The sequence below is a fragment of the Durio zibethinus genome, chromosome 21 (genome assembly GCF_047325235.1).
Source record: "Durio zibethinus cultivar Kanyao isolate XHJ-2024 chromosome 21, ASM4732523v1, whole genome shotgun sequence".
NCBI classification, from domain to species: Eukaryota; Viridiplantae; Streptophyta; class Magnoliopsida; order Malvales; family Malvaceae; genus Durio; species Durio zibethinus.
Window position 1 is genome coordinate 7,260,567 of NC_143182.1, and position 22,436 is coordinate 7,283,002.

The 22,436-nt window shown below is 34.1% G+C and overlaps 4 protein-coding genes and 1 pseudogene across 6 annotated transcripts; 4 read left to right on the forward strand and 1 right to left on the reverse strand.

Annotated features, from left to right (window-relative positions):
• Positions 1 to 43: 43 nt before the first annotated feature.
• LOC111305278 (autophagy-related protein 9-like) lies at positions 44 to 7,089 on the forward strand. Of its 3 annotated transcripts, XM_022902651.2 has the most exons (11): positions 101 to 624; positions 1,083 to 1,144; positions 1,431 to 2,081; positions 2,215 to 2,535; positions 3,458 to 3,680; positions 4,047 to 4,226; positions 4,314 to 4,520; positions 4,959 to 5,036; positions 5,135 to 5,205; positions 5,313 to 5,423; positions 6,012 to 7,089. In XM_022902651.2, the coding sequence occupies exons 3-11, from the start codon at positions 1,501 to 1,503 to the stop codon at positions 6,838 to 6,840; spliced, it is 2,601 nt and encodes an 866-aa protein (XP_022758386.1). In that variant the 5' UTR covers positions 101 to 624; positions 1,083 to 1,144; positions 1,431 to 1,500; the 3' UTR covers positions 6,841 to 7,089. The 3 variants fall into 3 exon arrangements, with proteins under 3 accessions (XP_022758384.1, XP_089605932.1, XP_022758386.1); XM_022902649.2 differs by lacking the exon at positions 1,083 to 1,144 and having other exon boundaries at positions 44 to 624; XM_089749806.1 differs by lacking the exon at positions 4,959 to 5,036 and having other exon boundaries at positions 99 to 624.
• A 1,374-nt stretch (positions 7,090 to 8,463) lies between these two features.
• Positions 8,464 to 11,588, forward strand: LOC111305279 (Tetratricopeptide repeat (TPR)-like superfamily protein). The gene is made up of 2 exons (XM_022902653.2): positions 8,464 to 10,293; positions 11,118 to 11,588. Exons 1-2 carry the CDS (start codon positions 8,597 to 8,599, stop codon positions 11,356 to 11,358), a joined length of 1,938 nt encoding a protein of 645 aa, XP_022758388.1. The 5' UTR covers positions 8,464 to 8,596; the 3' UTR covers positions 11,359 to 11,588.
• Positions 11,589 to 11,724: 136 nt separating this feature from the next.
• LOC111305280 (RING-H2 finger protein ATL16 pseudogene) lies at positions 11,725 to 14,119 on the reverse strand (annotated as a pseudogene).
• A 2,657-nt stretch (positions 14,120 to 16,776) lies between these two features.
• LOC111306122 (hyoscyamine 6-beta-hydroxylase-like) lies at positions 16,777 to 18,806 on the forward strand. Its single transcript, XM_022904030.2, has 4 exons — positions 16,777 to 17,247; positions 17,353 to 17,603; positions 17,738 to 18,056; positions 18,183 to 18,806. The coding sequence occupies exons 1-4, from the start codon at positions 17,056 to 17,058 to the stop codon at positions 18,444 to 18,446; spliced, it is 1,026 nt and encodes a 341-aa protein (XP_022759765.2). The 5' UTR covers positions 16,777 to 17,055; the 3' UTR covers positions 18,447 to 18,806.
• Positions 18,807 to 19,682: 876 nt separating this feature from the next.
• On the forward strand, positions 19,683 to 22,137 carry LOC111305281 (dehydrodolichyl diphosphate synthase CPT3-like). Its single transcript, XM_022902655.2, has 2 exons — positions 19,683 to 19,834; positions 20,692 to 22,137. The coding sequence occupies exon 2, from the start codon at positions 20,727 to 20,729 to the stop codon at positions 21,594 to 21,596; it is 870 nt and encodes a 289-aa protein (XP_022758390.2). The 5' UTR covers positions 19,683 to 19,834; positions 20,692 to 20,726; the 3' UTR covers positions 21,597 to 22,137.
• Positions 22,138 to 22,436: the final 299 nt, after the last annotated feature.

A 22,436-nucleotide genomic window follows, 5' to 3' on the forward strand; every position in this document is an offset into this window, starting at 1 on the left:
ATCATCTTCACATCTGGTGGGTCTTTACCATTCGGTTTAATCACAACTCAACGCACATTTTTTTCCTTTTAAATTAGAGGTGAAGTTTTTCATTAGAAAAAAAGTAAAATTTTGCCATTACTAACACAAAAGTCCTTCCTTCCGCTGCCCAACCGAGGCTTTGGCCTCTGGGCACTTATAATCTAAAACCCAAAACAAAAAAAAAAACAAAAAAAAAAAGGAAAAGAAATAGGGCTATTACCTTCACGTCTCCTACGTTCAAAAAATAAATTTTTTTATAATTTTCATAGAGAAGAAGAAGAAGAAGAAGCAGCCCAAAGGCCCTTTTTCTTTGAATTCTTTAATTGATTAACTTCTTCTTAGTAATATTGAATCGATTCTCTATAATAAAAATTCATAATTTGTTTTTATTTTCTTCTACGCAACCAAAAACCCTCTCCTCTTTTCCTTTGCTTCCCTTTCTTTCTTCCTTCGAATTCTCCGAGTAACGGTCGATCTTTGGTTTTGTTGATTTATGCGTCGTTTTTGCGAAATAATCCTTAGTGGGTATCGGCCAAATTCACCGTTTTTTACTATTTCTTAATTCTTTGGGTTTTATTGGAGCTGCTTGTTGGTGGGTCGGAGGTAAATTCCAATACCTTTTCTTATTTATTTGGATATACGGATAATCCTGGCTTGTTATTTGTTTCAGCTTATTTTCTTTTTCTTTTGGAGAATTTATATGGATATAATTTGGGTTAACTTTTGGTTGTTAAATAATTTGTTTTTATTTTAATAGATATTAAAGTCTTTGGTCGACTTAAAATTCGCCAAGAATTACCTTCCTTTTTAGCATGTTTTCCTGCTAAGCTTTTGATATGGTGATTTTTTTTTTATATATTTAAGAGTACTTTAGTTGAACTAAGAATGGGCACCAATTTATCTGCTGAAATTTTGTCTTGGTTCGATGTTTTTCTTCCATAATATGTTATTCCTTTTTTTATGTTTTATGGTTTATGTATTATAGTTTTACATAAGTTGCTAATATTTGTGTTCAAAATCTGCAATTTAAGTTTCTAGCTTCAAATTGTTGCATCTTACAGCTTGTTGCGAGCTGGTTCATCGAGGAAAAGATTGTGGTTTTATTCCAACTTATGATTTGCAGGTATTTGAACTTAATTAATTAGTGTAAGGTTTGAGGAGAAATATTTTGTAAATGGTGTGTTTTTTTCATGTCTTGTTTTATTTGTTATTTCAGTTGGATTTTATATTTAAATGATGCTAGTATTAAGTTTTGTGCAGTCCATAATGTTGCTTAGTCTCTTTGTTGTTCTGGTGCATATTATGATGGATTAGTAATCTGCTTTGCTTCTACTTACTCCTCTGCATGTGAGCATGGGCATACATACATCATAAAAAGGAAATTGGTCTCATTTTCTTCTTATTGGCAGAACCTCATCATAAAAATTTGCGTTTTTGGGGAATGGACTGGCTGTTTTTCCCTGCTATCAAGGTTTACGAATGATGTTCGGGACGCAGAAGGCTGCAAATGCTCTTGGCATATTCAAGTGGAGGTGGGGTGGTGAATCCTCTTTGACGACAGGCTTACTAGGTGATGTGCCTCCTGAGGTTGAGTTGTCTGACTATGGAAGAGTACCACCAAGTCCTGGTAGTGAGAGCCCTTCAGGGCTTCTTAATGGTGAGACTCTGAATGTGGAACCAATTGCCGACTTGGATTTGTTCTTTGAACGGCTCTATAGCTACTACTGTGAGAAAGGCCTTTGGTGCATCATTACAAAATGGATAGTTGAACTTCTGAGCCTGGGCTTTACCATATGTTTCTCAGGGTTTTTCTTACTGTTTGTTGATTGGAATGGTCTCCGCAATGCAAAGTGTGGGATGGATGCATTTGAGTCTGGAATTAAACCATGTGATCTTGCTAAGGAAGCTCTTCACCAACACCCATTAACCCCTTTAACACTTTCAAAAGCTATTATTGTTGGATATTTGGGCCTATTTTCCATCTATTGGATATTCTGTTTTTTGAGGTTTTTTGCACAATTAAAGGATACTCTTGGAATACGTCATTTCTATTATAGCAGGTAATTTTTATATTTGATAAGTTACAAGATAGCTAGAAGCTTTGATTTTGCATTTGGATAGAGCATGTATATTAGCAGCATCTTATAAATGTTTAATGATTTTATGATTATTTTTTTAAATTTAATTTTGCAGTCTTGATGTTACTGACAATGAAATTCAAACCATGTCATGGGCAACAATCCTTGAAAGGGTTGTTCTCTTGCAAAGTTCACAACAACTCTGTGTGGTGAAGGATCTTTCTGCTCATGATGTGGTTATGCGATTGATGCGGAAGGAGAACTACTTGATTGGAATGCTTAATAAAGGAGTGCTTGCTTTTCCAATCTCACCCTGGGTCCCAGGTGCTGGTCCAACTGTCAAATTTGGCCCTGATGGAATGCGGCATCGTTTGATACTAACAAAGACACTTGAATGGACCTTAAATTGGTGTATACTGCAGAGCATGTTTGACCGGTATGTTTAATTTTTCACAAGCATTTGACTTGCTGCTTTATGTACATTACTTCCTGTGACCATTGCGGTTATGAATGTCGTTCCAACATGTATAAGCAAAACAATCTATGGAAGTAAGTGTCATGACTTTCTACTTTCAGACTAATGATAAAATTACTTATTTCTTCATTTTTTAATGCATAATATTTCATTTTCAAGAATTATATAATCTTTATTGTGCTAAGCGGTATAAAAATACATAACTTTATGCATTTTTGGTGTTGAAATACAAAGAAGTTAATACCTCCATTTAATTGTTAATTGTTTTTTCTAATTATGTTGAGAGGGACTGTTGTGGATAACACTAGCAAAAATGGTTGCAGTCTTTGAGACTTGTACATTTTTGTAGTCAAGAGACAATGTTTTTTTTCTTTGCATTATCAAGTCCATGGTTTTGGTACCTAACAGCTGACTTTGGTGCTGCAGCTTTAAGAAATTCTTAGATTTTTCATTTTCCCTACAAAGCCAAGTTTTAGTAGTTCTGCTTAGGTTGGTCTTTAATGGTTGATATTGTTTCATGAAGTAGCAGGAAAAGAGTTGGTTAAGATCATGTTTGATTGCAATTTTTTTCTTCTGCTTTTTGTGTTTTCTTGACTTGCACCTACTTGAAATTTGAAATATGTCAAAATTCTGAAATGGTTTTACTGATCCATTTTCTTTATATGTTTAGGGAGAAAATATTTTATGAAGTACTTCATGTTTCAAATGCAACCCTGAAAACCTTGACAAATTTATGAGGTTTTCTTGATTTTAGTAGCCAAAAACATTTGCTATTAGTTTTTCTTTTCTTTTCTTTTCTTTTTGAAGAAAGGAAAAAATAACTAAACTCAAGGGGCTTATGACCAACTTCTTTAGGGAATGCTTTTTTTTTTTTTTTTTGCAGAAACTTCTGTGTCAGAAGGGACTTCATTTCTAACCCTAGAACGTTGAAGAAGAGGCTCATGGTTGTCGGGCTTGCTATGCTTCTTCTCTCTCCATTTCTTGTTATATTCATGCTGGTTTATCTGTTCTTAAGACATGCTGAACAATTCTATAATCATCCAAGCACAGCTTCATCTAGAAGATGGTCAAATTTGTCAAAGTGGATGTTTAGGGAATTCAATGAGGTATTGTCACCTTCTCACCGCTTCATTTTTAAGTTAAATCATTTTATCTTGTGCTATAAGTCAAGAAGGATTGAGCCACTACCTATCCTCACAAGCTTGTGTTGTTATTTTATTTTGTAAGTAGTAAGCTTGTGTGTTAGTCAATTGTTTGAAGTTACATACTTGTGTCTTGTGTGAAAATTTAAAATTTTAAAATCAAAAAAAGAAAATTTAAATTTATCATAGAGAAGAAAAGCTGTTTAGAACCTACTGTGAAAATAAGATGACAACAATTGTTTCTTTAGTTGGATATTTTGCACTTCTAGATCTTCTTTTCTCGTATTGTAATACTGTATTTTTACACATACTGTTGTCTTTGTCTTACAGGTTGACCATTTATTCAGACATCGGATTAATGGCAGTGTAATGCATGCTTCTGAGTACCTGACGCAATTCCCCTCGCCAATTATTTCTGTCATCGCAAAGTTTATCTCATTTGTATCTGGCGGCTTTGCTGCTATCTTGATTATCATTGCCTTACTGGAGGAATCTTTGCTAGAGGGCCATGTAATATTTTTGAACTTTCACATTCTTTTATTTTCTTCTGTATTTCATTTTAGTTATTTGCATTTTTCTTTTTTTCCAAATTTGTAGATATTTGGTCGGAACTTGTTTTGGTATGCAGCTGTTTTTGGAACCATAACGGCCATTAGCCGGGCAGCTGTTACCGATGAGCTTCTTGTCCTTGATCCAGAAGGAGCAATGTCTATGGTGGTCCAATATACACATTATATGCCAAAGAGATGGCGTGGTAGAGAAAACACTGAAATAGCCCGGATAGAGTTTGAAACTCTATTTCAGGTAATTCCGCTTGGTACCTATTTTTGTTTTACCTGTAATCTAGGAGTTGCATGCTTGTTCAGTTGTAAAGATCTGGAAGATAAGATGTTGTAACTGCCATATAGCCACATGGGTAGTTTGTATCTGTCATTGCTTTTCCTAGTTGTCTTGAAGCCCTATCTGGATGATGCAACAGATATTTCTAGTATTTAATTTTACGACTCCCAGAAGTCTATGGATTTTCAAGTAACAAAATATCATTTCTTCTGACCAATTTGCAGCATCAAGTGCTAACAATCAAATTTCTAGGCCAGCCATGAGTTCTCTAGGCATTGTTACTTTCCGATTCGGAGATACAATTAAAATTAACATTCATTTGAGAAATGTTTTGATTCTTTTCTCTATACTTTAGACTTTTTGAATTATTTTTTTGCTCAGTGTACTTTTTTTGTGATGCAGTACACTGGAATGATGTTGCTAGAGGAGATGGCCTCAATTTTCCTCACGCCATTCTTGCTTCTATTTGTTGTCCCAAAGGTTTTTTTTTTTTTTTTTTTTTGGAAACTATTTCTATTGTAATTTCTTGTACCATACATCTTAGTTTATGAACTAAAAATGCTGTGTTCATTTTGCAGCGGGTGGATGACATTTTACAGTTCATTGCGGATTTTACTGTGGATGTTGAAGGTGTTGGTCATGTCTGCAGGTAGTGTTCTTTTTCTTTTAATTTTTTTGGACCAGTTTATTACTAGCTATATCATTTGCCCATTAAACGAGATAATGTGTTTGATTATTCCCTTCTTCATTTTGCAGTTTTAGTGCCTTTGATTTCCAAAACCATGGCAACGGCAATTATGGCTCTCCACACAATGCACCTCGTGCACAGAGGAGTTCCCAAGGGAAATTGGAGAAATCATTCTTGAGGTATGATTATAGTAAGGTTAATTGAATTTGTATACTTGCTCTGTATTACAACTGCACATATCATTCTTGCTATTTTTTGCTAGGTGAATATAGTTTGGGAATTAAGAAATCACCTCAAAATATTATATTAGTATTCTCTGTGATAAAAGCAAGTTTTGAATTTCATTTTAAAATGCAATCTGATGAGACATAATATGCTATTGCTCTGTATGAAATGCCATTTATCTACAACTTACAATTATTTCTTGGTTGATTGCTTTGAATGCCTTCCTGTCCTCCTAGAGTCATTATTTCCCCCAAGTCTTTCATAATTTCTTTTTCTTTTTTTTTTTTTGAAGTTCAGTTTTGTGATTATTCTTTGTTATGGTTCTTTTTCTCCACTTTATATCATGTTGAATCTCCTTTCTACATTTTCCTCTCATATATACTTTCATTTTATCACAACTTAACATGATTTCTTTTGGCCTTTCATACCGCCAACCCCAAAGTTATGGGATATAAGGCTTAGTTTTCTGTTGTTGTTGTTGTATACTTTTCTGTTGTTGTTGTTGTATACTTTCATCTTGAATTGTTTTGTTCTGATTGCAGTTTCCAGAGTAGCTACCCTTCGTGGGAACCAGATGCTCAGGGTAAGCAGTTCCTGTCAAATATTAGAGCTTTCAGGGAGCAAAAGTTGCAAGTTCAGGGAGCGAGACATGCATATCCTCCAGGAAGAATGTGGCGAGGTAGCCCACTGAGAGCTTACGGAGATAGAACCGGCCTTTTATCTAGGGAAATGCAGCAGAATATTCCTGGCACTGGTTACAATATGGGTTCTTTATGGCTAATTGATGCTGATCAACAGAATCACCCGTATCTTCTAGATTGGTATTATACCTCTCGACCTCACCATGTGGCCAGTTATAGGAGAGACCTTGCAACGAGGCCATTGGAACCAGCTGATCAGGAGCATGGAGATTATGGGGTACCAACTAACGTAACACATAATGAAGCAAGAGATGAAGAATACTGGCCACACCGTTATGATGATCGGTCACAGTCGCATCTTGAAGCTTCAACTTCAGCTCCTTTCTTCCATGAGAGTGTACTTCAACATCATGATACAAATGAGATGGCGCACCATACACAGAGCCATTGGTGGGCTAGAAATGGTTCACATGGTGCACAGCCCCAAACAAGTTTCCTTGAGCCTCCTGATTTCAACCGCCATTCTCCAGGCCATCATTATGATAACTTCTCTGACAGAAGTGTAGAAGAGCATGATCAATTCCTTGATTGGAGGGATTCTCGGCTATCCCGCATGACTTACATGGATGATCTTGAAGCTGGAGGGGATGTAAGTCTTCATTTTGATGATATTTATAGCAGACCTCCTGAAACTCCCACCTTAAATTTGAGGTCCCTGAGCTTCGATTGATGGAAAAGCACTTTCCTCCAGATGAATGGAATGCAAATGGGTTTCCATTGCCCATTATGGGAGGAAACTCTGTATTCTTTGTTGTATATAGATTCATTATGAGGTTAGTTTCTTGAAGGCCTCAACTCAGATTTAAGAGGTAACAGACTCAAATGAGTCATTGTTAGCCTTCTGATAATGTATAAACAAACAATTACAAGCCATTGATCATTTTAAAATTTCATTCAATTCCATGTATTTCTTTGTACATATTTGTCTTGGTCAAGCATCATTAAAATAGCGTTGACAGATTTCTTTTTGGCAAACTAGTTTATGTTCTTCGTAGGCTTATGTTTATGCATTATAGCGAAAGTCGTCTCAAAATTGGGACTCTCTCACTGGAGTCTAATTTTGTGCCAGGTGTCAGCATATTAATTGGTTTCTCAATTTTTTATTTTTTATTTTTTATTTAATCCCTCTAATTAACTCCAATACTCTCTTCCTCTTTTTTTTTAATTTCATCAAATACAAAAACAAAAATTTTAAAATAAAAAGTCGAGAAAAAAGGAAAACTTGATTGGGAAAAAAAACTGTTTTTTCTCATAAAAACTTTATTTTTTGCTAACCTGATGCAAACTTCTAAATTTTATTTTTTTTCTTTATTTAGGAGAGTAATTCACTTTAAATAAAAATGGAAACGAAATTAACCAAAAAATATCTTGGAGGAAAGAGAAAAAATTATTAGTGATTACATTTGGTCAATTTAAATGCTTAATTGAATGACATGTATCTCTCATTATAAGTCGGTTGAATTGAATTAATTATAAAACATAAATGATAAAATTTTCGTTTAATTAGGTTCATGAATATTATTCACTAATATTTTTATTTTTTACTTTAAATTATGTACATCAATTTAACCATTCATAAATTAATTATATGTGAATTTAACAATTTAACAATTTATAATATTAATGAACTCAATCAATAATTGATGAATGTACTTCATGTTTAATGCTTTTTAAATTTAATATTTTGAATTCAGATTCAAATATATTATTGAGTAGTATAAATAACTATAAATCAAACTCAAATTGTATGAATTTAATAATTCATAAACTTGATTATTTATGAATATGTAATATTCATAAACTTAATTAATTGTAAATAAATGTATTTAATAATTAGTATTATTTAAATTTAACAAATTTATTAAATAATATAAATATGTATGAATCATATCCAAATAGTTATATTTTAATTTGATCTTTTGTGTTTCAATATATTATAAAAATATATATTATTGGTTTTGTACTATTAGAAATTAAGTTTTTAATTTTTAGTTTATATTTCAATAAAATTTCAATTAAATGAATTTATTGATTTGTTCATATGAGACATTATTTTATAAATATTATTTATTTATATTTAATAAAATTGTGACCGGACATTTGTCTAGTTAATAAAATAAAGTTTACTCAAAATAGGTGATGGGATTGTTTGGTGTCACAAATATGAAAATTAAAAAAAGGAAATGACTAGCATAGTTTTAATATTTCTAATCATACCCTAGATGAAACGACAACGTTTCAGTGCTGTTCCCTTTGCTTTGCATTTCCAATTCTGCATTCTCTACCTTGACGCTGTTGCCCTTGCTAATAAAAACTAAACAGAGAAAGACACTTTTAAGGGTTTTTGCAAGGGTTTAACAAAAGCTAAGAAATAAAGCCTAACGCCAAAACTGGCCAAACTCCACTCAAAACTTCTCAATTTCAGCATGAGAAAGGCTTCAGTTTCTCTTCTTTCGAACTTCTGCCGCCAAAGGTTCAGGACAATTGCCCCTGTCTCCAGAAGTTATGTTTCTGATAATTCTCCGTTATCATCGTCTTCTTCTTCTTTTTCTTCTTGTTCACCGCTTCACTCAACTGGCCGTCGCCTCCAATCCTGTGCCAAAACCCATGGCTTAGTCTTCAAAACCCATCAATTCCAAAAAAACCCATCTTGTAATCTCGATACCCTTGTGGAAAAACCAACCCAATTGTCCTCTAGGCAGAGAAAACTGAGAGAAAAATCCGATCTTGAGGAAGCTTTTGAGTCTGCTAAAACCGCTGAAGAAATGCTCAGAGCATTTAAAGATATGGAAGCTTGTTTTGATGAGAGAGAGCTGGGGTTAGCTTCATTGAAAGTTGGACTCAAACTTGACCAAGAAAGTGAAGACCCTGAAAAAGCTCTATCTTTTGCTGACAAAGCATTGAAAGCATTGGATCAAGATGGTAAACCTTCTTTACTTGTAGCCATGGCTTTACAATTGATGGGTTCTGTTAATTATGGTTTAAAAAGGTTTAATGATAGTTTAGGCTATCTTAATAGGTCTAATAGGTTGCTTGGTAGGTTAGAGGAAGAGGGTGTTGCTAGTGTTGAGGATATCAGGCCAGTGCTGCATGCGGTGCAGCTTGAGTTGGGGAATGTGAAGACTGCTATGGGTAGGAGAGAGGAGGCTCTTGAGAATCTTAAGAAGGCTTTGGAAATTAAGGAGATGACTTTGGAGAAGGATAGTAAGGAATTGGGGGTGGCATATAGGGATTTGGCTGAAGCTTATGTCTCTGTTCTAAACTTTAAGGAGGCCCTGCCTTTTGGTTTAAAGGCGTTGGAGATTCATAGGAAGGAACTGGGCCATAATTCAGTGGAGGTTGCACATGATAGGAGGATTCTTGGAGTTATTTATACCGGTATGGAGGAGCATGAGAAGGCATTGGAGCAGAATGAGTTATCACAGAAGGTTTTGAAGAATTGGGGTCTTAGCTCTGAGTTGCTCCGTGCAGAAATTGATGCTGCTAATATGCAGATCGCATTGGGGAAGTATGATGAAGCTATTAATACTTTGAAAGGTATAGTTCCACAGACAGAGAAAGATAGTGAGAATCGAGCTCTGGTGTTTATTTCGATGGGAAAGGCTCTTTGTAATCAGGAAAAATTTGCAGACTCAAAGAGGTGTTTGGAGATTGCTTGTGGAATTCTTGACAAGAAAGAGACAATTTCGCCAATTGAAGTTGCTGAGGCATACTCAGAGATATCAATGCAATATGAGACTATGAATGAGTTTGAGACTGCGATTTCATTGTTAAAGAGAACATTGGCTTTACTTGAGAAGCAACCTCAAGAGCAGCACTCAGAGGGAAGTGTTTCTGCTAGAATAGGGTGGTTACTCCTGTTGAGAGGTGAGGTGCCTCAAGCAATTCCTTACTTGGAGAGTGCAGCAGAGAGATTGAAAGAGAGCTTTGGTTCCAAGCATTTCGGGGTCGGGTATATTTACAACAATTTGGGGGCCGCATATTTGGAATTGGATAGACCTCAGTCAGCAGCACAAATGTTTGCTGTTGCAAAGGACATCATGGATGTCTCTCTTGGTCCTCATCATGCAGATTCAATTGAAGCTTGCCAGAATCTTTCTAAGGCATATAGTGCAATGGGAAGGTAAGATGTTTTCTTGGTTTTTCTTTTATTCTCTATGCATGATGCTTTTTGTATTTCAGTATATTGGAGTTGCATCTCAAATATGCTTCTGTTAGACTAGTAATGTGGTGACTTCTTTCCTGCTATGTAACTAATTGTGTGCTTATCTGAACTCTGAAGCCTTTATCTTTGGGCAAGTTAAGATGTTTCTGGTGAACAGTCATATTTACCCTAAACATCTTGGATAAAATTGATTGTTAAATGAGAAACAACACCTTTTTATGCATTTTACTGAAAGACTAGATGCTTCCGTTTTGTTTGATACATTGTTTTCTAATGTTTAATAACGTTTTAATTAGTTTTCTATTGTTTTCTAATGGCAAATGTAAATAACTGGAAATTATTGGGAGTCATGTTAAAGTGAGGGTATCTTGGGGCAGTGCTGAAGTGAAATCTGTTCATGGCTATAGAGACAGAGAGAAATTGAATTTCAAAGGAAAACAGATTTCAAGGAGGTCTAAAGGTGAAACGTTCAAGGGTTAATAATGTAATAAAATGACAGGATATGCAATATTCCTGCACATTCATAAAGCAATTCTTAATTCTTATACCAACAAAGAAACTACCGCTCAGTTTTAGAAGAATCTAAATTTTATTGTATGCTATATGAAACTTCCATTTATGTTGAGTATTGCAGAATGATGCAAATTAGCTGTACAAGCATATTCCTTGCCTGCAAGTATACATTCTAATGGTAACACCAACTGAAATGAATCTGTTTTACAATGTATATTGGCTTTTAGGATTAAATTTGGATCTTAAAATTTATTTCTCGGATGTTGCAGCTATACCCTTGCAATCGAATTCCAGCAGCAAGTAATTGATGCCTGGGAAGGCCATGGACCAAGTGCAGAAGATGAGCTCAGAGAAGCCCAACGTACTCTTAAAGAGTTAAAGACGAAGGCCCGTGGTACATCCACTAACCAGCTACCTACAAAGGCCTTGCCTTTGCCACAAAATAGTCTTGCTTCCAGAAATTCGCAAACCAGTGTTCCTGTTAACCAGACAACCAGCTCAATACGGTAGACTTATAGTATTTTATGCTTATGCACTGTAATCACAATGTTCCCCCACTTTTTTATGTTCTTTAATTCGTATTAATACATGTTTAACTGGTCATTTAAAGCAGCTAAATAGATTCTCTTTCTTTTCCCCTTCGTTGAAAACAACTTTGGATTTGCCAATTTGTTGTGTACGGGAAAGCTTAGATAATGCTTGTGTTTCATTTTTTCCTAAGCAGCAAGTTTTCTCTTTAATCGGACATGTTTTTCATCTCTGTCAATGGGGATGTCTGCAGAAAGTATTATTTATGCGATCAAAAATTGGTCAAGTAAAGAAATTGTACTGGTGAAATAATTTTATTTTATTTTACTTTTACGGTATCGAGTTTAATGTGCACGTAAGAAGAAACACTGTAAAGTCTGATTACTGTGTGCCCCTGAATTTGAGTCTCATCACAGGTGGTGATACGTTGCTCTGTCAGCTTCAAGGAAGCTCATGGTAGTGACCGAGTTGAACAATGCGATCGTGATTTGAGCATTTAGCCACACTTCCCCGACTGGTCGCACTCTGAGTATTATTGTCTTTAGCTCAAAATAATGGCATAATTAATCGTGTAAGAAGAAAATTTTGATTAATTAAACTTGAACCAAATCATTCCTTCTGCTCAGCAGCAGCAAAATAATTACTACTACAAGATAAAAGAAGTCGGTGATCATTGCTAAAGGACCTTCTTTGCTCTAACTTGTGGAGTTGAAGTTACTCATTGTTGGGGCCTTAACTTTGGCTTCCATTTAATGCCCCTCTTGCCTTTTCTTCTCCTCACTATCTCTCTAAAACTCTAAACAGAAGCGCATGGAAGCAATCATTGTCATTCATGAAGAGAAATAACTCCAAATATAATGAAATCAAATCCTATCCGCACATAGTGCCTTAAGCATGATTTTCACACCCATGCCTGCATTTTCCGTAAGAACCTTTTTTTTTTTTTTCATCATATACAATATCAGTGAAAAGTCACTCTACACTCTTCTGAGCTTTCTTTTTCTGTTATACTCATTTGCCTCACACAAATTTCCAACTCCAAACAAATAAACAACCAAAATTAAATTTAAGCAATTTCTAATTATAAATCAAATTCAACAGGAAGTACCACGTTTCTGGGTCTCCGGCAGTGTCCAAATGGAAATAAAGATGTCCGAGCTCTATTACTGCACTCTTCAGTAGCATTAATCTCTCCAGGATGCCTGTTTTGTTGAACAATGGCTTGAACAGATAAGTAAAGCTGTCGGTCCACAGCAGAATCTAATGAGAAAGATCTCCTTATAGGATGGATCGAGAACTGATCATCTTTCTGTCTAACATCAATGCATTCATCTCCCATAATTGAGAGGTGGTGGCGCTTTCTTGATTTTAAGTTCCCGGGCTTCCGCTCCAGCTTTTTTGGTGATTGACCTCTAGGCTGCGACTGCGTCAATGCTTCTCTTGAATTGTCTCTTTCTCGTTGCCTATGTGGTAGTAGAGCACCTTCATCGTCTCCTCCAACTTCTATCACTACAAAATCCTCGTCTCCACCCATCAGGCTATCAGTGTATGGCTGTGAGTCTTGAGGCGAAGAGCTAGGTGCAATGATTTGATTGATCGGATAGCGCGTAGTGCCTGAAATGCTTGTTCTGCAAAGAGGACAATTGGCGTTGCTTTGGAGCCATATATCAATGCAATCTAAGTGGAATGCATGGCTGCAGTTGGGAAGAACTCTAAGCATGTCATGCTCTTGAAACTCGTTCAGACAAACCACACAACCATAGATACTTCTCTCATCACCTTCTCTTTTGAACTGAAAAGTTGGGATTTCTCGAATGACTGATTCATCAAGCCCGCGATTCCAAATTGTAGGAGAGAAAGCAATGAACGTATCTTCCTCTTGTCTTGCTCGAAACAAAGATATCCGCCTTAGGAGATTAAATCGGTGCCAGTTAGAGCTGCAGCATTTGCTCACAAAGATATAATAACAAACTAGCAAGAAAGCTGTACCCATGATGCTTACCACAGCTATGGCAAATATAGGAAAGGCAGGGTCTGAAGTTGGCAAGGGAGGCTGATAATTAGTTGGATTTTGCTGATCTATGATGGGGGAAAGAGCTTGAAATCCGAGGTTGTAGATATGTCTGTTGTTTGGTGCCATAAGAAGCAAAATACGAGCCAAATAAAGTCACTGACCTACTTGAAAGATGCATAGAAAGCTTGTTCCTGAACTAAATGACTCATAAAAAGTGAATATCACATAAAGAATATCTTGAGAAAGAATTAAAGAGTGAATTGAGAGGGAAAGAGAAACGGGATTTGAAGGAAATTCCAAGTAAGATATTGGAAACATAGGATTGGGGCAATAAAGCTAAAGCCAAAGATTTTGATTACTAAAAAAAAGGAGTACCCAATTCAGTGCAATGCAGGGCAGGCAGGACAGGACAAGACAGGACGGGCACACATGTGCATCTATCAATGTGACATTGTGCATAGGCTGGAAGCCAAGGGTTAGAGAAATAATGATGGCAAATTTAGTTGTGTATGGTGCTGAAAAAGAGAAATAAGGGTGCTTAACATTTCAGTGATGATCAGGTCACCCTTTGAGGGGAACTTTGTAGGTCCCAAGATCTCATACTGCCTTGTTTCATCTGGTCACACCGTTCACCATTTCTTCAATGCAATTTTTTTTTTTTTTTTACATTAAACTACTACAGAAATGAGATTGGTGCACCTCTTCCATCTGCCATATTAGTAGCTTAGGTATATTTGGCGATATTCCCGATGGGTCCTTATGAATATAGCCAACTTTCATTCTTTCTCAAAAGTTTGCAACCTTTCATTTATAAACTTGATGTGATCCTCAACTTACCAATAATTTTCCTGGTAACTATTAAATTCTTCAAAAATGAAAGAACCAGGTTCTATTCGCCAAAAACAAGTATTGCCTTAAGTCAAAAAAGTAATTAAAAATATTCAAGTTTTGAGATCTAAAATCAAATATTTCCCATATGCCAGCAACTCTTTCGTAAATAAATAAGAGTGGGTGTTTTTTTAATATGAGGAAACTTGCTTTATCAAAACAAATTTATAATTGAGTAAATAATCAAGTGTAATTTGATTGCAATGTTTAATTTACACAAATAACTAGTGTGACAATGTTCAAATTTGTGGATCATGATTTTCATTCTTCATCATATTTTCATGAATAACATTGAAATTTGATAAATTTTAAGTCTAGAATGTAATTTTATATTTACAAACCAATAAATTAACCATGAAATTTTCATAAATAACTTGAACAAACTAAAGTAAATAAAATCAAAGAGAAGAAAAATATGAATTATATATATCCTTCCCATCAATCAATTATTACTCATCACGAATGAATTCTTTTCTAAATGACAAGAAAAAAAGCCTTTAGAACCTTTAAGTTTTAGATTCAAGTTTTATTACTTGGGGATTATTTGATGCGATATTTTTATATTGAATTTTTTTCAAATTATATGCTAGTTTGTTTGTGCTCTATTAATTATTTAGTTAATGCAATAGTCATTCCTATAAATTTTAAGCGTTATTTTACGGTAATTGTAATTTTTGTACATGTAACTTCATAAAAACAGTAGTTCTTGCTTGATTAGTTACATAATTAAAAAATTATAGAAATTTTTATTTAATAATTTGTTAAGACACAACATCAAATAATTATTGAAATATTATATGATTTAGATTCTCATTTTTTAACCATTAATATTAGATCTGTTCATGAATCTAATATTAAATTTTCATCCAAATACGCAAATGTTTTATTTTTTTATTTTGTCTATTTAAAATTATTTGAAATTTTCTTTATAAATAATGTTATTTTCTTTGCACTGTTTCTGAAAGTGGCGAGAAAATTGGATTGAGTAGCTTTTCCTTTGCTGATTTACCATGTCATTATCTTCATTTTCGTTTTCCAGCCAATGGTCCATTCACCCATGTTGTTGTTCATCATGTAGTGGATGGCAATACGTGATTGTCGGAAATTCTATATTAACAACTCAAGTGTTTCCGTAACATTAGTTAGATTTAGCCTAAAAAACAATCCTTTTTCTATTCCGCGAAGGAAGCAAAGCTTGAAATTTTCTAATCTTTCAATATCAAAAATAAACCAGAGTCTTTGGTGTTGACCTTGGGGCTGCTACTCTTGCAATTTGAATGAAAACTACCAACATAACAGCTCATTTTGACAATTGCTTTTCAGCACTCTTTTATTTGTGTTACATCTCAATTACTATTAAACATTGATTCCAGCAAGCACTGATGTTAAATGGTACATTTGTTGTTGCAGCATAGATGACAGAGTGTTGACAGACAATTGCAGAAGAAGTGACAGTGCAGAAGAAGTGACAGTAGCAACCATTTTCTCTGGTTTTTGTCAACCAAGGGGCTCAAAATCTAGTTTAATTCTGCACGTTAGACTATTTCCAACTTTTTTTTTTCCTAACTTTTTAGTACTATCATTTTAGATTTAAACTTCATTTATTTAGTAGAAAATGATTTTTTAAAAAATATTTATATTTTTTTAATTGAAAGAGATTTTATTTAAATAAATTAATAAAAAATTTTATTATTTATTTTTTTAAAAATTTATTTTTTTAAAAATTTATTTTTTAAAAATTTTATTTTTTTCAAATAATATTAATATAATTATTAAAATATTAAAATTATTATTATTAAAATATATTGAAATTATTTATTATTGAAATTGTTAACAATAAAAAATAATTATACTTTAATAATAATATTTAATACTAAAATATTATGTTAATATAAAAATACATAAAATAAACTTATTTCTTATTATTTATATTATCTATTAATATAATATTATTTATAAGTAAAATTATGTTTAAAAGTATTAATAAATAATTTTACTCTTAGACAGTTTTTTTTTTAATGTTTTTCTTTTTCAAATTCGTAAGAAAATTTTCAAAAAACTAACATAATTTTTTATTGACCAATTAATTATTTTTCGTTAACCAGTCAATTTTTTATCAAATAAATACTAAAAAATATGAAAATTATTTTTCAAAAATTATTTTTCGTGAAACAAACGGTACCTTACTATGTTTCCTTACTCCCCTTCTAATGAAAAATGATGTCTTAACCATGCATCATATGCAATCAACAAACAATCTTTTATCAAATCTACAAAATTTTCATTATTCAAACTTTCATGATTTAGAGAAAATATTGGATGCTGCCATGGAGGACTCTAAGATGCCAATCCCCGTGACTCCAAAAATATGTATTTTTTTACATAAAATATTTTGTATTTTTAAAAGAATTATACATTTCCGACCACAAATTAAATAATAATTCATACATCATCACCGTGGTATAAAGAAAGGTGGAAAAACAATTTGAACTAATTAAATTCATTTAAATCTCTCAGAAAAATAATGCCAACTTGCAAATTCAATATCATTATCGTTATCATAGCTGTATAATTAGAAATTCTGATAATATGCAGGTGCATATGGCTGATTATAAAAGTCTAGCTTGCGAAAGGCTGTTATTTGTTTATTTATTGGTCAAACTTTCTAGTAAGGATTTTATTGCCCTTTACTTCCTGTAGCTTGGCCTAAAGGCTTATACAACATTCAATAAAAACTGTATCTTCCAGTTTCAAACGTTGGTGTTGAAGTTGAGATCATGGAACTGCTTTCAAGCTGGTGTTATGATGGATCCTTACCAGAAAGTTATGTGATGCCACCTGAGAAAAGACCCGGAAATCTCATTGTTCCTTTAGGAGAATCCATTCCAGTGATTGATCTTGAGCGTCATGATCGAAACGATACAATTCAGCAAATTCTAAAAGCTGGTGAAGACTATGGATTCTTCCAGGTTCACCTATGGCATTTTTCTCTGCTCTTAATATTGGTTTCTTAAATTTTCAAGAACCGAATCATCTCTACTAATAATGGACCATACATATTTCAAAAACTGCAGGTAATCAACCACGGAGTTTCAGAGGATTTAATGGATAAAACCATGAATGTTGCAGAGGAATTCCATGCAATGCCCGGTTTGGAGAAGGAAAGGGAAAGCTCCAAGGACCCAAACGGAAGCTGCAAGCTGTACACAAGCAGCTATGTTTACCCCAGGGAGGATTTTCACTATTGGAGGGATGCAGTGACGCACCCTTGCCGTCCTTTAGAGGAATGCATTCAATTTTGGCCCGAAAAGCCAACTAGATACAGGTAAACTATCAACTCATATAAACTTGATATGATATCTGAAAAACTTTTAATTTTCAGCTTTTTGCATGAATATCCAAGCATTTTATGTGTTGCTTTGACAGTTTGACCCTTTTTCTTTCTGTTCATTTATTCAGAAACGTGGTTGGGGAGTATTCGGTTGAATTATGGAAGTTGAGTTGTAGGATTATGGAGTTGATCTGTGAAGGATTAGGACTTAGCACTGGATATTTCAGGAACGACCTCACTCAAGTTCCAAAAATCATGATTAATCACTACCCTCCATGCCCTGAACCGAGTTTGACACTGGGATTATCTAAACATCGCGACCCTTCAATCATCACCATTCTTCTTCAAGGCCGCATACATGGTCTTCAAGTCTTCAAAGATGGCCAATGGATTGGCGTCCAACCTCTTCCTCATGCCTTTGTGGTTAATATAGGCTACCTGTTACAGGTATCCGATCAAATAATTTGTCATTGTCATTTTAGAACCATGACAAAATAAATTATGTTTCGATTTCTCATACTTTTTTTTTTATGGCGCGACTTCATTACTTGTTTAACATATGGTAAAATTTAGATTATCAGCAACGGGAAACTCAAAGGAGCAGAACATCGAGTCGTGACGAATTCAAGAGATGCTAGGACAACTATTTCCTTCTTCGTTTATCCTTGTGATCAGAGTCTCATAGAACCGGCAAAAGCTTTGGTCAATGCATGCAATCCTGCAATTTACAAGGCCTTCAAATTTGTTGACTTCGTTACTGCCTTCATCCTCAAGCCTGAAAATAATGGTGAAGCTGTAAATGAGCTTATAACCGCGCCCCACACCCTTAATTGCTAGTCAACTACATTTCGTGAATATGTTTTTCTTTGTTTTCCCATTCCATCGAAGCATCTTTGTCCGAAGTCAAGTGAAGCTCATTCTAGTTCTCAGGACACTTCAAAACGTTAGACCTTAAAAGATTTTATTTTTCAGGTTTTAAATTCGAATCTTGAAATAAACAAAATGAGATTTATGAGATGGGAAAGGATTACCTCTTATTTTGTAATCCAATTTATGAGATTTATGAGCTAAAAAATTTGAAAAAGTCTTCAACCTCATAAGCATTAATGAGCAACAAAAACAAATTGTAACAAGGCTAGTGCAAACTAGCAAAGAGGTTTGCTTGGACAAATATTTCAGTAGTTTTGGGCAGTTTGATTTCATTTTCTTCTTAAATTTGATGGACCACTATATATATATATATATATATATATATATATATATGCTCTGAGGTCAACCAGTTAAAGAAATACTGTCTCATATACATGGATTAGAGCTATAAAATTTGATAAATCATGCAAATGGATTTTTCCTATTTCCATGAATTAGAATAAATATAATTAAATTAATATTGAATTTAATTACCATGACAATTTAAATAAACAAACTCAAAGTTAATCCTAAACAACAACTAAATATTTTTAAGAAAAATGCTACTTGCCTTTCTGCTTATTTATATATGACAATAATTTATTGGTCTAATTCCAACATTTACTATGAATTTGTATATCAAAGATATTGGTTGACCTCGCTTTTTTATTTTTTCACTAATTTTTTTATGTTCATTATTACAAAAGTCAATACCAATACAATAATTGAGATAAAAGAAGTAAAGCAAGCAAATTTAAAGTACGTAATTATAATAATAAATTATATTTAATAATTCATATATTTATATAATATTTATATTATATTAAATATATATAATAAAAAATATTATAGATGATAAATTCTTTTATTATTTTCGTTTCACGTTACTATGTCTTTAAGCCGAGAACAACTCATATCTGTACATTTGAAGAAAGTCGTAGAAGGGGGGTGATTGAGAAACTGGGCATGCTGGCCAGAAAGAGAAGATGGGCCAAAGACTTCCAGTCAGTCTTCTACAAAGGCCCATACACATTGCAGTAGGCCCGTAATTAACTCTAATTACCTTCAACAAAACGAAGACAGGTCGTTGGTCTTGGTCGTTTGACGAGGATCATCTCAACCGTTCAAACTTGGGACCCCACCTCGTTCGTTAAAACAAGATTTCTCTGTCTCTACCAAAAAAAAAAAAAAGGGAAATTTGTGACTTTCAAGTGTTTAGGTCTTTCTTTAACTCTTCCATTCCAAAACCTTCAAGCAAGTCAAAGAAACAGTAAGAGGCAAATTTGGGTTTCTTGAAACCGATCCGGCATCCAACGGTAACTATTTAACTCTACTGGTTTGGTTGCTTCAAAAATGAATCAAGAATGAGAAGGAATTTCTGAAATCTGAATCTAATATTTTTGCTTCTTTTTGGTCTTGACTTTAACTATGCCGGTGATACTTCTTTTTATTTGATTTGATTGAGAAAAAGACAAGCTTTTTTTCATAATCAATGCTGGACTTCCTAGTTTGGGTTTGGGGGTGATCAGAATTGGCAAGTTTTTAAATGGATTCTGTGAAGTAGTGGTTCTCTAATTACCAAAAATAGAAGAAGTCTGGATTTTGATGCTTAATTAGTCATTGGGTAATTGTTCTCGTGCTATTTTCAGGGTTTTTTTTTTACAGGTTGGAAACTTTTCTTTCTTGTTCAAACTAAAGAATATGCATGTAGCTCCTTGTATTCCTTTTGTGTATTTTGGGCCTTTGTGCATCTTTTTTTTTTTTTTTTAACGCACGGTATTGTTTGCAACTTAGTCAAAAAAAAATTCCATGCCTATTCTTCTTCCTGTATTGGAATCAATACAATTCTATACCTGCTCGGTACTTGCTTTCAATAACAAATTCTCTATGCATTTGGATATTTCCCTGAGGCAACGGAACGAATTATTAATTTTGGACTTGAACAACACCCTCAGCTCTAATGCAAGGAGTTTAAACGTTAGCTTAAATTTTGCCAACTATCCTCAGAACATTATGTGACATTTTTAATGTCTAAACTCTTCAGCCATGTTATAAAATGTTCAAAAAGCTAAAATATTATTTAATAGTCACATCATATCTGATTGATTAGATTGTCAAATTTTTCCATACATATATTATGTCATGAAATTCTTTTTCTCCTCCATTTTGACAGGTCTTACAGATTTCAAATCTGTATAAGGTTTTGATATGGAGAAAATTAGTACGAGAGTGGTCCAGATATATGGCAACTTAGTTAGTTTCTTGCGGAAATGCATTTTTTACATTCTTTCTGTTGGTCCCATACCTAATCATATCGCATTCATCATGGATGGGAATCGGAGATACGCAAGGAGGTGGAATTTGATAGAAGGAGCTGGCCATAAAGTTGGATTTTCAGCTCTCATGTCTATGCTCAGGTACTGCTATGAATTTGGTGTGAGATACGTAACAATATATGCCTTCAGCATTGAGAATTTCAAGCGAAGTCCTGAGGAAGTTCAATCTTTGATGGACTTGATGCTAGAAAAGATTGAAGAGTTACTCAAGGAAGAGAGCATTGTCAATCGTTATGGTGTTAGAGTTTATTTTTCTGGGAACCTGAAACTCTTGAGTGAACCAGTTAGGTTGGCAGCTGAGAGAGCTATGCTTGCCACTGCTAAGAATTCCAAAGCAGTGTTGTCTATTTGTGTTGCCTACACTTCCACCAATGAGATTGTTCATGCCATTCAAGAATCTTGTGAAGAAAAATGGGATGAAATTACTGTACTGAATTCAAGTGGAGCAGGTTGTGGTTTAATCAGACTTGGAAGGGATGAACAGGATGAAGGGGATCACCTTATAAAAGTTACTGATATTGAGAAGCATATGTATATGGCAGTTGCAGCTGATCCTGATATCATAATACGTACTTCTGGTGAGACACGCTTAAGCAATTTTCTTTTATGGCAGAGTGCAAACTGTTATTTGTATTCTCCTTCAGTGCTTTGGCCAGAAATTGGTTTTCGTCAATTTCTGTGGGCCATACTGAATTTTCAGCGGATTCATTTTTACTTGGACAAGAAAAAGAAGCAGTTATAAAATATTTCCGGATGATGATTTGATCTGATTATGGGAAGTCTTTTATCTTCTTTAGTAATGGTAACAGATTCCAACATAAGCTTGGACTTGTTTTTGGCGTCCTTGCTGTTATATACCTGAGTATACAATAAACCAGTTGATTACATTTGGAGGAACTCCTTACATGCTAAGATGTATGTTAGCAAGCAAAGCGCTTCTGGGTTATGTATGGACAGTTATACTCAATATGCTAAGGGGATGGTGATAGATGGGAGAGCAGAGAACTTTATTATAGTTTAGTTGGAGGTGTATGATCAGATCTGTAACCCATGCAAACTATCTGTTTACATCTAGAACTGATGATTGTGCTATTTCTTTCTCCCGTTTTTTCTCATTTTTTCCTGTTATTGTTAAAGATGAGATATTAATGTGCTTGGTAGGCCTAACATGGTTGGAGCTTTTATGTAAAACTACATTGATACCTGGTTCAACTTGGAACTAATAAGGTATTGCTCTGTTACTTGAACTGTTTTTGATCTTATATTTAACAATTTCCACGAAACTCAAAGCTGCCCTTTCACTTTCATATGTTTTGCAGAAATAAGTATGCTGCTTCAAATTTACAGAAATTAGTAGAATGTAATAATCTGGCTGGATAATATCTTGGGTTGAAATTTGCCTATTAGACATTGTTTTAACATGCTGTTTTACTGCTAACTATGTTACTTTGACTCGGAGGGGAGTTTCGGATACAGTTATGAGTCTAACTGAAACGGGTATGTGTCTAACCATATGTACGGTAAGATTTTTTTAAAATTTTCCATATATTTGGAGGATCAGACCTTTATATCCGTGTCTGTC

Excerpts from the sequence above, each read along its gene's own strand:
- LOC111305278 (XM_022902649.2), top strand. The coding sequence starts at position 1,501 with ATGATGTTCGGGACGCAGAAGGCTGCAAATGCTCTTGGCATATTCAAG. Across the intron at positions 3,681-4,046 it reads TGTTTAGGGAATTCAATGAG|GTTGACCATTTATTCAGACA; the intron begins GTATTGTCACCT and ends TTTGTCTTACAG. Across the intron at positions 4,521-4,958 it reads AGTTTGAAACTCTATTTCAG|TACACTGGAATGATGTTGCT; the intron begins GTAATTCCGCTT and ends TTTGTGATGCAG.
- LOC111305279 (XM_022902653.2), top strand. The coding sequence starts at position 8,597 with ATGAGAAAGGCTTCAGTTTCTCTTCTTTCGAACTTCTGCCGCCAAAGG. Across the intron at positions 10,294-11,117 it reads GCATATAGTGCAATGGGAAG|CTATACCCTTGCAATCGAAT; the intron begins GTAAGATGTTTT and ends CGGATGTTGCAG.
- LOC111306122 (XM_022904030.2), top strand. The coding sequence starts at position 17,056 with ATGGAACTGCTTTCAAGCTGGTGTTATGATGGATCCTTACCAGAAAGT. Across the intron at positions 17,604-17,737 it reads GAAAAGCCAACTAGATACAG|AAACGTGGTTGGGGAGTATT; the intron begins GTAAACTATCAA and ends TCATTTATTCAG. Across the intron at positions 18,057-18,182 it reads ATATAGGCTACCTGTTACAG|ATTATCAGCAACGGGAAACT; the intron begins GTATCCGATCAA and ends GGTAAAATTTAG.
- LOC111305281 (XM_022902655.2), top strand. The coding sequence starts at position 20,727 with ATGGAGAAAATTAGTACGAGAGTGGTCCAGATATATGGCAACTTAGTT.